The sequence below is a fragment of the Spea bombifrons genome, chromosome 1 (genome assembly GCF_027358695.1).
Source record: "Spea bombifrons isolate aSpeBom1 chromosome 1, aSpeBom1.2.pri, whole genome shotgun sequence".
NCBI classification, from domain to species: Eukaryota; Metazoa; Chordata; class Amphibia; order Anura; family Pelobatidae; genus Spea; species Spea bombifrons.
In genome coordinates, this window is record NC_071087.1 from 128,783,628 (window position 1) to 128,798,970 (window position 15,343).

At 38.3% G+C, this 15,343-nt stretch overlaps 1 protein-coding gene across 1 annotated transcript in view; it reads left to right on the forward strand.

The window, feature by feature from the left end:
* Nucleotides 1-15,343, forward strand: part of SUSD2 (sushi domain containing 2) — a 64,681-nt gene that overhangs the window by 33,315 nt on the left and 16,023 nt on the right. Inside the window, exons 20-25 of the mRNA XM_053473496.1 lie at nt 132-400; nt 1,303-1,446; nt 1,697-1,852; nt 2,337-2,585; nt 3,265-3,531; nt 4,307-4,483. Coding sequence (XP_053329471.1) covers nt 132-400; nt 1,303-1,446; nt 1,697-1,852; nt 2,337-2,585; nt 3,265-3,531; nt 4,307-4,483 — 1,262 coding nt within the window. The remainder of the gene's footprint in view (nt 1-131; nt 401-1,302; nt 1,447-1,696; nt 1,853-2,336; nt 2,586-3,264; nt 3,532-4,306; nt 4,484-15,343) is intronic.

The window sequence follows — 15,343 nt, forward strand, 5'->3', positions numbered from 1 at the left end:
AGTAATACCTCATTCATATGATACCGCCAACATAATCTTGGAACCGTATACAAGATGTCACATAAATCTGATGTACACGTGGATTTTGTGTTCTTTTGTGTGCTCTCTACAACCTGCCTGCCTCTCCACAGCCCACTATACGCAGCAGGACAGCAGTGCTGCTATGATTCCAGAGGAGTGCAAGTCCTTACCAGCGACTCTCTAGGGGGGAGCACCCCAGATCGAGGCCACGACTGGGGATCCCCACCATACAAGAAGCCTCCCAGAGTCCCAGGTTTCTCACATTGGATCTATGATGTTATTAGCTTTTACTACTGCTGCCTGTGGTCCAATAACTGCCACTACTACTTAGAGCTCAGACCATCGAGTGACTGCCGCACATACAAGCCACCAAAAGTTGGTATGTACTACTCAGGATCTGGGGATAAAGTATATACCATAAACTGTTTAGAGTTCAATCATTACAAGTACTTTTACCCAACAAAGTAATGTTTTCATTGTTCATACGTATGATCCATGCCAAGAGACTAATACAGGGAAAAACTGTGAGCGTTATACAAATGATATTGCATATTTAATTTAAAAGTGAGCGTGTTTATATGTATACAAATATATATATCAACACAGCTGGTACATTAAATGAAAATAAGGATTTTTTTATTAATTTATATTTATTTCAGCCAATACAAAGGCAGATGGGTATTACACAGGCTAGCATATAGTACTGTAAAATAAAATTCAAAAGGTCCCCTTAGTGTGCTCTGTCATTCATTGTTGTACTTGTCTCCGGCTTGTGACACCAATGACATTTTATGAGTGCTGAAGTCTGATTTGGGGACCATCAACATAGCCGAGCTTTGCACTGGTAAAGTCTGCAGTTTTCAAGTCAATATTGCCATCTAGTGGATATTTTGTGCATTGCCGCCTTCTTCACTGCGAAGATAATCTGCCTATTTAGGGTAGCTGTAATGTGCTTTAAATATACATGGACACTTTAGGGGTAATACGGTGTATAATAAGCTATGGTTTGACAAAGAATAATTGAAAAAAGCATTTAGTTTAGATAGTTTTTCCTGACATGAAATTTTTGTGTAGTAAATATTATTTTGTATACATTTTTTTATACATGCATTACTTATTGTTAGAGGAAACACATGCGACATACACACAGTGTGATTAGTTAACAAAGGAAAGTATAATGTCAACGTACTTGTGATCGCTTTTACTCTACAATGCTATGAAATGTTTTGAAGCTTTAACACCACCTCTGTTCTACTGTTGTCTCATCTAATAATTTTACAGCATCTGCATTTGGGGATCCTCACTTAATCACTTTGGATGGGGCTAATTTCACTTTCAAGGGTAAAGGAGAGTACACTTTGGTCACATCACCTTACACAGCTCTAAACACCCAGGGCCGGACACAACCTGCTACTTTTTCAAATGGTATGTACCGTTAATAAACTATATAATTAAATGTATAAATAAATATAATAAAGGTACTTTGGAAAGTAATACAGTGCTTAGGAAACTACCAGCCAAACATATTGAGGTTGAATGAATGCTTGATGTTTGTCTGAATCTGAAATATACTGGCAGATTTTCTTTCTTTTTAGATGCCTTATTATGGTTATAATCCAGAGTGCAATGGATCTCCTGTTTATAATTTCTATAACATGCCTTCTTTATCTACAAGGATCTGCCAGTTCTGTAACTGGATTTTCCTCGGTGGTCATGAAAGAAAATAATAGTGACATTATTGAGGTACGTCTAGCTGGAAATTCACAGAGACTGGAAATCCTCCTGAACAAAGAAGTGGTCAACTTTGATCGGAGTTGGATCGATCTCAGTGGTAAGCACATGCCTTGGTACATTTTTGAACTGAATGTCCCTGAATTGTCTATGCAATACACAGGGCCATTTAAGACCTATATAGACACAGTTCTCTCCTTTTATCTGTTGGAAAAATGCAAACATTCAGAGACATGCTTATAAGACAAGCTCAGTGATGTCTCAGATTACCACCGGAGGCAAACGCTAGTTCGATTTTAAGTACTTTTAAGCATTACTCCTCCAATGTCCCGTATGCAAAGCCTTTTTTTTTCTTTTTTTGGCCCAATTTTTTCTTTTTTTGGCCCAATTTGGGATCAGTAGTCTTTGTTCCTAGAGCAGTGTAAAACTTATTTTCCCTAGTAGAGTTTTACAAATATAGTGTAACCAGAGACAGAACATCATTACTTGTTTGGTTCATAGGTCACTTTAATTAATTATTCTGTTAGGTAAAACATCATCTTTTTTATTTATTATGCTTATGATATTTCGTATTTGTGTCTTAGGGGTATTTCTGTATTCTGCTACCAACCAAAATGTCACAGTGATGTTCCCTTCTGGAGCTGGAGTGGAGGTTAGAGGAAGAGGAAGTTTTCTGAGTGTTACCGCTTTACTACCTGATAAGTTTATGAACCGAACACAGGGGCTTCTAGGAGTGATGAATCATAACCCATTAGATGATTTTACCTTTAGAAATGGGACCATCCTACCGCTCGATGCTTCCCCTCAGGAGCTCTTCCAGCTGGGTGCCGACTGTAAGTGATGAATAATTTGTTTGCCATATATAATGGAATGGACTGGCGTTTGACTGAGTGCGAAAAAAGTAAAAAGACAACGTATATAGAGTCTATGGCTTCTACAAGTCATATAGGGGAATGGGATTCCTGCCTACTACAGTATTAGTATGTGTGCTCCACACCCTGTTAAAAGTAAGTTCAAAATATGCATCCTGTGAGGCCATAGCATTGTGGAATCCCAATCCAGCCCAATATTTTGTTTTGTTGTTTCCTTTGGAGTGATGTGTTTTGGGGTGGTACCTTATACTTAATACAGTTTGCGTGTTTTTCCATCTTGTGTTCCTTCGGATTTGCAGCCGCCTTTCTTTCTGTATTGTGTGTTATCCTAACGATGAGATGAGGGAATAATGAATAGTTTGCGAAAGAAAGACATCATTCAATTCATGATCAAATCAGAACAGGACGAAATCTGCAGGATGTTTTTCATCTCTGTTTCGAAACAAACCCTTTAGCACCACACCTCCCATTGTGCTTTTATTAATAACAAGGCGCAAAAACCTTATCATCTTTCTGTGAAATTATAGGAAATAGTATTAACGCATGATTAGTAAATCTGACTTCACACTAGTCTATTGAATATTTACCTTCTTTTATACATGATGATAATTTAATAAACTAACCATTGTATTCTTTGTAGGGGCGGTGACCAACCAAAGTTCTCTCTTCACTTATGATTCCCAATTTCTAATAGAGACTTATAAAACAAAACACGACCCACATTTTGTGCCCACTTTTTCTGTCCAAGAAGTCCCCAATGATCCAATCAAAGAAGATATGGACAAGTTATGTGGCTCAGATACATTCTGTAGGTTTGATGTCCTCACTACCCGGGATCTAGGAGTAGGAAATGCAACCAAATTATCCCACTTTTACCATGCGAGCTTAGTGGACAGTCTGCAGCCGGGTAAGATAATCTTCTCTATGCGTCCCTGTGCGTAACCAGGATCTATTGTATTAGTTACAGAAGGTGGCATGTACATACTCGATTGTTTACTTGCACATATATGAACTTTATTACCATAAAAAATAAGATGGATTGGTTTTACCCCTGGAGTTATAATGTTCTGGTCTGGACACTGGAAGTAAGATTAGTGTCCTGGTCAAAATTGTCCTGCTCCTAACCCTCCTAAAGCCCAATATCTTCCCTCCACATTATATACTTAACAGCAGTCAGCTCCAGCCCTAGCTCTGTGAAGGCTGTGAATGGGGCTTCTTTCCTGCCACTTACCTTCCAATGCTGACTCCTGTCTGCCATATTGGCCCTGGTTTTCAATTCTGAAGCCAGTTTACAACAGGTGCGGACTTTTTTTAAAAGCATGCATCGCTGTTTGATATAAGTAAGGTTGGCTTAATTGTTTACATTTAATGCCATTTAAATCTTCATTACACTGAAAGCAAGCAATGGCTTATGTTACATAGTTATATAGGCTGAAAAAAGACATGCGTCCATCAAGTTCAGCCTTTCCTATATCTGTTAATTTGTTGCTGTTGATCCAAAAGAAGGCAAAAAACCCCAGTTTGGCTCTTTCCAATTTTGCACTAAACAGGGAAAGAATTCCTTCTTGACCCCAAAATGTCAGATTTCTCCTTGGATCAATAAGCTGTTTATGCTATCGTCAATATTTCTATTCCCTACCATATTTTTTTATTAAGCTCCCCCCCCCCTGTTTTATGTACAGTGGTTTCATGTGGGTGGCTGAAACCCCCCGCCAATGGGAAAAAGGAAGGGACCAGTTATCTGGCAAGCTCGGAGGTGAGGTTTACCTGTAACAAAGGCTATGTGCTGGTTGGATCTTCTAAACGCATCTGTCAAATGGATGGGACCTGGAGTGGCCAAGAGACCCAATGTGTACCTAGTGAGTATAATACTCTTCTTACTTTCTCTGCTGTTTTTCTTGCATGTAATATCTTCATACTGTTCACTATTCTTTATGTGTTTATTAAAGAATGTGTCTGGATTTGACAGCTTTGTGATCTGGTTTCTGCTTATTTCTGTGTGGCATGGTGGAGATGTTAACAAACTTTACATGTTTCTGGTGGCAGAGTGGACTGATGGCTAATGTGGCCTGCAGTGGACTTTACCATTCTCTAACATGCCAGTGGCCTTGTGCATATCAGAGCAGTGATCAACACATTGCAAGGCTATGTGTTGTGCATGCATTTTCCCCTTACATGTATTAGGGGCTTTTAGGTGCTTTCTTACAAAACAAGTAGCAGGCCATAGACATCCCTGATCTATGAGCAGATGGTATGGGGTTTTACTTGGTTGTTGGTGTTGGTGGTGAAGGGACAATATCATGTTATTCAGAAACAAAGCTCACCCAAATATCTATTTCCCCAGCCACAAGAGAGTAAGCTGGTGGCATAAAGAGGCCACTAGGTATAAAGCAGTTGTTCAAGCCATGAATTCTGAGATAACTAAACTATGGAGCTAGCAGAAAACTGGATGCAGAAACAAGTTAAGACACACTAACACAACATTTGCACAAACTGATCATTTTCTTGTTGATTCATGCTGTAAAATGACATTAGTCAATATTTTATCTCTGTCAATATGTACGCCAAATGTGCAGTTATATTTATTTTATGTGTGTGGTGTCTTACTTCATTTTTCTTTGGTTTTTACCTATGTCTTTGTACATTCCCATCCAGTCCATAAGCACTTTGGGGAATGCGGTTACCCAACAGGGCGGGTTGTATTCACTATAGCGCTCAGATTCTGATGTGCCCCCTGCATGATCCCATGCTAAATTATACTGCATTAACTTCACAAATGAGTTAATTGCCTGTTTCTTTATCATACAATGTAACTTATCACGTAACAGTTTCCAGGGTAAGGAATTTGTTCCCTGGTGTCAAATACAAGAACAAATACATTGTGATAACATTATTGTGCAATATGAGGGCCCATGGCAAGCAAAGATCTTCAAGGCCCTATGCCAGTGTTTTAGCTCGTTCTTCAAATTGTGGTGAATGGACAATACAGTAGACTGCTGGAATATTATTCATGGTGACCACGTGACTTCATGAACGCATGCACTTACTGCAATGTGAGGAAAAGGCTTGATCTTTCTTCACTTCTTCACACGTCCCAGTTCTCCCTATGGACTAGAAGGCTCTTACAGTACATACAAGGGAAAAAATTATGATAGAAAGTAGGACCTTATAACATTATACAACTGAAGAGATCTATAACCTCATTACAACAGGGCTAGATTTATACAAAATGTATTTATATAAAAATGTTCAACAGGAACATTCCACCTGTTTTTATACTGACTATTACAAATTTAGAGCTTTGGTCCCAAATTGCTCTTTATGATTATGGTCCTTCATAGTATTAAAACCCAGGATGTATGACAACATGGGGAAAACAAGCAGGAGGAAAACCTGTTCCTATACTATATTACAGCTCAAACTATGGGCTCAATCATGTTAAGTTAAACTTAAATACTAACGCAGCCTGTAACATTACACTTTATCAGGAAAGCCTTTTGTTAAAAATATTGTAGAAGAAATGCAACCAGAATTGTTTCTCCATGTGCACCCTGTGATGTGTACGCAGTGTATAAGCCATAACGAGAGAAGTATTAATCAAAGCAAATGACGTTCCTCTGTCCCTCCTTGTCTTTTCACACACCGTATCTAAATGTTGTCTGTCCCCACATGAAGCCTCCAGCTGTCCCCTCTGCTCAGGCAGAGGGTTTAGAGATAAGCCAGACTTGGCTATAGTTTAAAGACTGCTGTGTGTCATTTATCCAGGCTTCCAGACAAGAGTTTATTTTTCAGGAGCTGCCCAACCTTGAATGTTCCAAACTTGTCGCGTGGCGCTACTTACAGTTGAGATGAAGTACGCTGAAATAGAAACATGATGAGCCGTCATGTGTTATAGTAAAGAAACACTATAATTTGTTACATGCCTGTATGGGATACTTATAGGGTTTAATAAATACATGTATTAGTGGGAAAACAGGTTAAAAATCTATATGTGTTGGTCCTTTTAGGAAATTATATTGTAAAAAAGGACATAAGCATTTAAAGGCCAGCATTTATACGTTCTTGTGAATCTTCTTGATGCCTTTCTCTTTAGTGCCTATTTAGTCCTCTGTTGGATGTTACACATGCTGCCTTTTCACATGGATTATTTGAAAAACCTTTAAATATTACACTTACGTAAAACATTTTAAAAATAAAATAAATAAATAAAACATGGGTTCTCTTTGACCCCTTGTTAATCAAGGGGCAAAGTAATGGCCTTATGAAAATAAAAAAATAAAGTAACTTTTAAAAAGTCCCCCAGGTTGTCATTCAAGGATGATTATGGAAGCCCTCAAAAAGCAGCAACCCATGGGAATAAGAATATAGTAAATCTTATTCAAAGCTGATGGCAGTGGATTTCAAAAGGGCTGCAAGCTGCATAGTAGCAAATACTCCTGAGCACCAGCGGCTCCAAGTGGTTGGAGGATATATTGTATGCTTCATAAACTACGGTATATTGAAAGAAACAGACTGTGAAAAACCTACAGGGAAACAGATCCCAGACCCTTACACCCTATTCTGTGACCTAGGACGGGTGGTGTTTAATTTCTCCCCACTGGCAAAATCACACTATTTAAAAGTAATATTTATGACTGTATCCATCTTTACTAGACAAAAGACGCTAGAAAGTCCTCTTAGCCTTTATGACTTTGGTTTTTCAGTTCTTTTTTTGTGCTTATGCATCAGTCATAATCATGTTATTTGTAATTAATCTTAAAGGCAATGGTCTGCTTCCCATACTGACATAGATTTTTCCTGTAGTGCAATGTTTTTGGCCTATTTCCAACCAATTACATCTACTTTGTAATGACCCCAGTATACAACCTTTCTTTAGTACCCACTTTAAAATAATTATTATTATTATTATACATTTTAGAAGAAAACAGGTTTGAAGTACCCATGGACCATCCAAAAGTAGTCCATGGAGTAAATAAGTATATTGCAGGGTCAGGTTCACACTGCTGTAATGTGAATTCACAAGAATCATGTTGTAATGACTGTTGTGTAGATGGATGTATGCCTTCCATCACTGGGCAGGTATTTCCTTCCAGACAAACTAGGTATGTAGCTTGGGTGCCATGTTTCCACAGCAAACTGGCCATCGCCTGTCCTGACCTGTGCCCTGAGCCTTCAAACTTTATCATCATTTATTGATATAGTGCCAAAAAATGTGGCCCAACAATATGTTGGGTTATACAAAAGGTGTATAGGGCTCTGATCATTAAACTTAATTTAAAACAATCCACGTATACATAAGAGCAGGAATGCATATGTATGTATGCAACATATTCATTTTGCATATGGTTGATGCTTGTGGCAGATGGGTGGTTATTTCATGCCTCATCTAAAATTATCAAATGCATTCTGCCTGATTACATCGGCAAAGTTGTGCGAATTAGGAAAAACATTTTTTTGTGGAATCATTTCTACATAATGTGATAATTTTTAGTTGAGCTATTAGCAATCATAGACATGTATTAGAAGGAATTCTTCCTCCATAGTTTAGGTTTTCATTAAGTAGAAACTTTTTTTTTAATAAAAATTATTTTTTTCTGTGACTTGGTTTTGTTTAACTGTTTCATCCAATAGAAACTGAGATCACGCAATATAAGATATTATATAATATTATTTTAGACAAATTAAATCTAACATACCATTCTAACAGTCTACAGTGTAGACTAGTTAACGTTGTAAATGACTATTGAGCCGTAAACATCTGATTTTTAATGGAATATTCTCATAGGCATACAGAGGCCCTTTATCAGCAACCATCACTCCTGTGTTCCAATAGCATATTGTGTTTGTTAATCCAAGTTCTGATCATTAGAGAATGCACAGCTAGACATTTTCTTGTTTTCCATGAAAACAGCTAAGTGACCCTAAACATTTGAACGGTAGTATATATATATATATATATATATATATATATATATATATTTATATATATATCCACATATTCGTATTCACTAGCAGAGAGCTTTGGTGGCTATCCCTCCATACAAACTTGTTAGTCTAGAAGGGTTTTTTTTATACAAGACATCTTGTTTCTTACAGGAAAAAAAGTAATACATTTGTTGTTACCAGAGGTCAATAAATACAATTATTTTTCAAGGTTAATGAAGGTAGTTAATAAGCTAGTACACTGGTGTACTTTACTAGACTTATTTAAAATGTTGACAGAATGTATAGTTAAAAAAATGTTTACATGGCATGTTGATGTGACATGCCTCATCTTTTGACGTTGCCCATTATACTTAAAAAAGAGTGTGTCGTAAGACTGTAAAAGAGAACTCAGAGTAGTGTCAGGCGCAGACACATTAGGAGACATTACTTGCATGGAACCATCAAAGCTTAAAGAGAAATAAGTGCCCAGAGTGGCCTTCACTTTGTTCCCATGCATGGGAAGACACATTCCTGTCAGCAATACATTACACCAATAAATACATTGCTGACTCTAGCAATACATATTTAATAATTAATATTAATGAAGACAAACATTATTCACTCTATTCATTCAGTGAACTATTTTTATTGAGCCAGTAAAACCGTTACTTTGATGTGCTCCCATGACTTCTCCAGGAATCCGGCCTGTTGTTTTGACTGTAGGAAAGAATTGGTCTGGAAAAGGCGCTGTCTGCTATCTGCAAAGCTTTGCTTGTTACTTTAGAAAGATATTTTCTTGTGTTGTTGTTGAAGGGAACAGCTGTGGGACAAGAGGTTAAACAATTCATTCCTCTAGAAGATAAAACAGAGCGGTTTTCCCACAGGAGCAACTAGAGAGGATAGATTCTTCTAAAAATACAAGTCCCACCAGTTCTGACTAGTTGTTTATTAAAATAGCAGTTGATGATCAACAGAGAGATTGACATCAAGCATTGCACATATTCAGCTGTGAAGAAATGTACAGCAGGGTCTGAAGAATGAATGTCTGGCTGCATCTCGCGCTGGTTTTATAGAAAATAGAACTCTTGAACATTTTAAATTCCTTAAGGTGTTTTAATCCAAGGACCAGTCAAACATAAATAGAGATATAATAGCTTAAAATCAATACAACAAATATAGCTTGGCATGCATGTTTAGTGTTTTTAAAAATATGTAGTAACACATTGACAAGTGATTTTAAGGACCATCATGGAGGCCCTTTCTTTACAGAAACCATGGGTCTTTAAAAACTATCCTTGGCCATGGTTGCCAATGTTCTTCTCAGGTCCTTCAGAAATGAGGATCCTATGACACACCCAATCAGAAGCACTTAGTCTTCAGCATAAAAATATGGCTGCAGTGAAAAAGGTCTTGACATAAGCTTTTCCATCCCATTAAAGTGGGCAACTTTCTGTATTGAGCCAAACAAGCACTGCTTTGTCAGGAACAAAACTTTGTCTTTATACACTGCAGTACAACTAAAAAGGTATTAAAGCATCAGATAACAATATAAATTAGGCATGAGAACAAATAAACAAATGAGCAGAGATATTTCCACAAAGCAACTAATCAGTAGAGGGATATTATTGCACACCCTCAAGGCCAGAGGTGTATCCTGGCCTAGGCTGTCCCCTGGTATAAAACCTAGAGGGAGAGTACAGATCTCCCTCTCATACGATCAACCGCCGCACATTGGGCAGATTACAAGGCCTCTAAAGACTTTATTAAAATGTGCTCATGTTATATCCTGGCGCACTGTTTCCTAAAGGCATGCAGTGTCTTTTATTGCATCAAATGCACTGACCACACAGGTAGACCTTGGCGCTGCCCTTGGTTGGACCCAAAGGTAAATACACCACTGCTCAAGGCAAAGTGGCTCATGGGAGGATCGTCTCACTTCTCCTGGGCCTACCTTCCCCATGTTATTCTATGGAGAAGGACACTAAACAAGCAAGTATCTACCTTCTATGGTTTATTCATTTGAGATTGGCATAGGCAGCCTGGCTCAATAATTATTTTATGTGGCTGCCAATACTAATCTGGGGCCTCCTTTTGGGCGCAAGCACTCCCGCTCCCATCATACCTCTTGATCCGTGACACCTTTGAACCACAAGCAACTTTTAGATCACAGGTAGATGTTTTTTATAACATATATAACCTAGGTAATGATTATACCACACACATCACTACAGTAGTCCCATAACAAATAATGTATCTTGTATTTAAATTTTCTTAGCCCATTTGAATGCAGAATATGGGCCATTGATCTTTAAAAGCAGTTGAGAATCCTTTCACATGGTCTGACAACAGAAAAATGAGTCTCAAAGAACAACAGCCGTTTTCATGGAAAAGACGTATTACAGGCATCTGTCGTATTCCACAAAGTTTGTTTTTAAATAGTTGTATTGCCTTATTTACAAACAGATTTTTTAGATTTTTTTTAAACATCACTAAGGTTACATTTATACGTTTATTTGTTGGAAAACAATGATCAGCCTCGGCTTCCAGTGACGCAAACAGTGTGCAACTCATCATGACAAATTAGACCAGCGATTATGTAGGGTCTGAGACATTGCATCATATTAGCTGCCCACACATCCCTTGGAACAGTGAAGCCCTTCACATGCGTGTTCGAGGATTCATTTCCCATGGAACAGGGAAAACCCTGCTGCCATTGTTTTTGAGTCATGGACATGTGGACAGAGATATACACACACACTTTATCCAAAATAAAGATTTTTATTGCGTTCTGGACAACAGAGGACAGTGAATGTTGTTCATTGTTACCAACCACCCCATGTGTTTAACATCAAGGATCTGTCATGGGATTTATATTTTCCCTTTGTTCCTCACATGTTCTTGATTTGAGACAATATGTGTTTGGTCTCTGATTGGGTAAATATCCCAGGGAATTAAATCCATTGTAACAAAATGAAATACATATACATATATTGCTTTATATCTATAATCCATGTTGCTTGTATACATTTTGTACATTAGTATCATCAAAGCCTAACCACTAACTAATACCAGTGCTTCTGTTAAATATAAAGCTTCAAATCCATCAGGCACAAATTAGGAAGTGAAGTTCCATCATTAATTGCAAATGAAATCAACCACAACAAATGCAAATTTAGGGAAGGAACCCAATTCTTTTGGTGTTGGACATGATTATACTATTTATAACATGTCGCTATGGTTCATACAAAATAAAAGTCTACTAATTGTATTCCAAAAAGTCTGCTATATTAGGAAGCCTAATAATGACTTATCAAGTTGTAGTGTGTGCAGCTGGGTCCAGTACTCCGTGTTGTCACTTATATTGTCCCTGTAGCATTCATTCTAACGTACTACCTGTTCAAATGATGTCATCACTAAATTCCAGCACACATTTTGCATGAGGACAGCAGTTTCCAACAAGGGCATGTTTAACATGCCATTGATAAACATAGTACACAGGCATTCTACCAGAATCTTATACACATTCTACCAGAATCTCATACACTTGGCAAGGCTAAGTGCAGGAAGGCTACTTGGAAGGTCACAAGGTAGGAAGCCCACTTGGCAGGGCTGAAGGCAGGAAACCTACAGGTACAGGTGAAGGCCAAAGCAAAATGGTCCAAAAACTTTGATGCAAAGGCCACGACTGAAGGGCAAAACTGGATTAAATAGGCAGGTTTCAATCCTGGAAAAAAGGCTCAGCTGGATGGAATGATTACGGCTGGGTGCTCCAGAGTGAGAAGGGTTACACCCAGGTAAGTAGAGGCAGCTGGTCCACTCGTTAGCCTACAGGCTACTGGCTGACATGGTTCATGGAGAAGTGGACAAAGAAAGAAGACATGGGGAGAAGCAGAAGAAGACAGAAGAAAGAAAACAGTAGACAGACGAAAAAGAAGATGCAAGATCTATGAGAAAGGAGACACGGACAAGGAACCAGTCAGTGGAGAATGTAGGGAGACATTGAGAGAGAGGGAATTTCGGGTAGCACCTTCCCTAAATAAGTGGCAAACGGGGCTGGCTGCCCACCCTAAAGTACACCACTGCATTCACGGATATTAGTCATCATCAAGGATTAGTAAACCGCACGTGTCCACCAAGTGTGGACGCTACAGATTTCCCAACCACACTACCCCCAGACAACCAACGATTGATATATAAAGGAAAAGTAAAGAAAAGGAGGATAGGGAGGCTAGGGCAACAGATCCAGGGGTGCTACTTTCCCTCTGCTGCAAAACGCTCTCTCTTGGGGGATCAGCCCCTGGTGTGCTGTTTTTCCAAGGGTGATCTTGACTGGCTTATCTACACTATGCAAGACGCAGGGCACCGGGATATGACATTTCCCAAGCACTCTTTAAGGAGTACTGCAGCTGCCTAGGGGCAACTGGAGCACTGCCCTGGATCAGGCCTCTAAATCAAGGACACTAAATAGTGCTCTACACAGGAGCCTAATGTGCCCTGTGAGAAATCCAGACAAGCCATTTTTACTTATGAGAGGACTGAGTAAATTAAAGTGAGACATTTCTGCACATATTAAAGCAATCAATCCACAAAATTTGTTTGCAGATATCACAACAAACTAATTTGTGTAGAGAAAGCAATTCCGTTGCAGATAATTAATGAAGATTTTGGTATGTAATGTTTAGTACTCTTATTTGTGTGCATTTTGTACAGGTTTTCAACATTGGCTAATAAACTCATTGTTTTCTTTGAGCAAGAAGTACAATGCTGCATATAGTAATGTAGATTAGCATTGAAGAAAAGTTTCCTTGCTCATATACCACAATGAGCTGACTGTTTATGGCAATGCAAAATAAGTCCTACTTGTACAATTTAATAATTTTCTCAATAGAATCTTATTAGAGTGTCAGCATCTGGACTAGAATTATTGGTATAATAGATTGGGCTGGAACACATACGAATGACTGATGTGCAGCAGTCTGAAAGCATTATCTTATGCAAAAGCTAAGACTAAGTTTTTACACAAGAAATCAATACCACTAAATTTGATGAAAGCTAAATTATTTAAATCAGCTAAAAAAAAGTACTTGAATTGAGAAAACTAGCTAAAAATGTGATATGAGTCGTATGTAATATAGATGGAATCCATAGTTGGAAGATAATATTAATTATCACTATTTTTGTATTTTTGACCTAATAGTAATTAGTAATTTATGTTAGTAATGGATGTTGTATTATCTAACTCAGTGGATATTTTTAAGAAAGATGTGGATGCTTTTCTGGTTAAGCATAACATAAAAGGCTACAACTGCTAAAAGGACAGTTGTATTAGAAAGTTGATCCAGGGAGTAATCTGATTGCCGCTATGGAATCAAGAAGGAATTTTTTCCCTGTTGTGGCAAAATTGGTAATTGCACCAAGTAGGGGTTTTTTTACCTTCTTTTGGATCAACTTTAGAACTAGGTATGTGTGAAAGGTTGAACTTGATGGACTGAAGTCTTTTTTTCAACCTGCTATAAAATACTAAACCTGCTCTTGCCAAATGTAGAATCTTTGTCACTGACACGATAGTAGTGATGTCATGTGTCATGTTTCTTGTATTTTTGCATTTTGTCACGCTTAAATGTTTCTGATCATCCAACTACTTTTAATATTAGACAAACGTAACCCGAGTAAATACAAAAGTGACATTTTTAAATGATCATTTTACGTATAGAAGGAAAAAAGCTATACAACCCTACCCATTGTCCCCTTAGTAAATAAATCAACAATTAACTTAATTTAATTCATAATTGGGATCAATTTTACAAGACACACCAGGGATGATTACTGCCAGCCCCGTTGAATCTAAATATTAATGAAATAGAACCGGTCTTACAAAGTTAAGTATAAATATTCTGTGGACTGATTAGTCAAAAGTTGAACTTTTTGGAAGACACAGGTCCCATCACATCTGGCGTAAAGCTAACACAGCATTCCCCAATAAGAATATTATACCTACAGTGAAACACAGTGATGGTCTGGGGCTGCTTTCCTGCTTTAGGACCCGAGTGACTTACCATAATTGACGGAACCATGAATCCTGCTTTCTACCAGAAAATGTCCGGCTATCACTGTAAGCTAAAGCTCAAGTACAGTTTGATTATGCAGCAGGGCAATGATCCGAAGCATACAAGCAAGTCCACCTCTGAATGGCTCAAAAGAAACAAAATGAAGGTTTTGGAGTGGCCTAACGGATGTCCCAACTTAAATCTGATTGACATACCTGGGAACTCTGGGTCAATGTATGAACCCTCTAGGTTCCCCCTTAAATAGGGGTGTTTCCCGCAATTTCAGCAGGAACACTCACTGTAATCAACGGGAACACCCACTGACATCAGCGGGAATGCCCCCAAAGTCAGCAGGACCGCCCACCGACATCAGCGAGAACGCCTACTGACGTCAGTGGCCAGTCCTGGCCGCGGTCTGCAAGGTTGAGCGCCGGGCAGCCAGAGCCAACAAGTGTCCAGGTATGCTGACTGAGATGCTGTGACATGACCTTAAAGGCAGTTTATGCTCGAAAACCCTGCAATATGACGGAATTAAAACAATTCTACCAAGAAGATTGGAACATTTCTCCACAGTGATGGGAAAGACTCATTGTGAGAAATCGCAAATGGTTGATTGCTGTTGTTGCTGCCAAAGGTTATTAGGTTTAGGGGAGCAATTACTTTTTCACAGGGGTGATACAAGTTTTGATAAATTCATTTATTGAAGGTGAAGAGTTAATCATTTAACAACTGTATTTAGCGTTTACT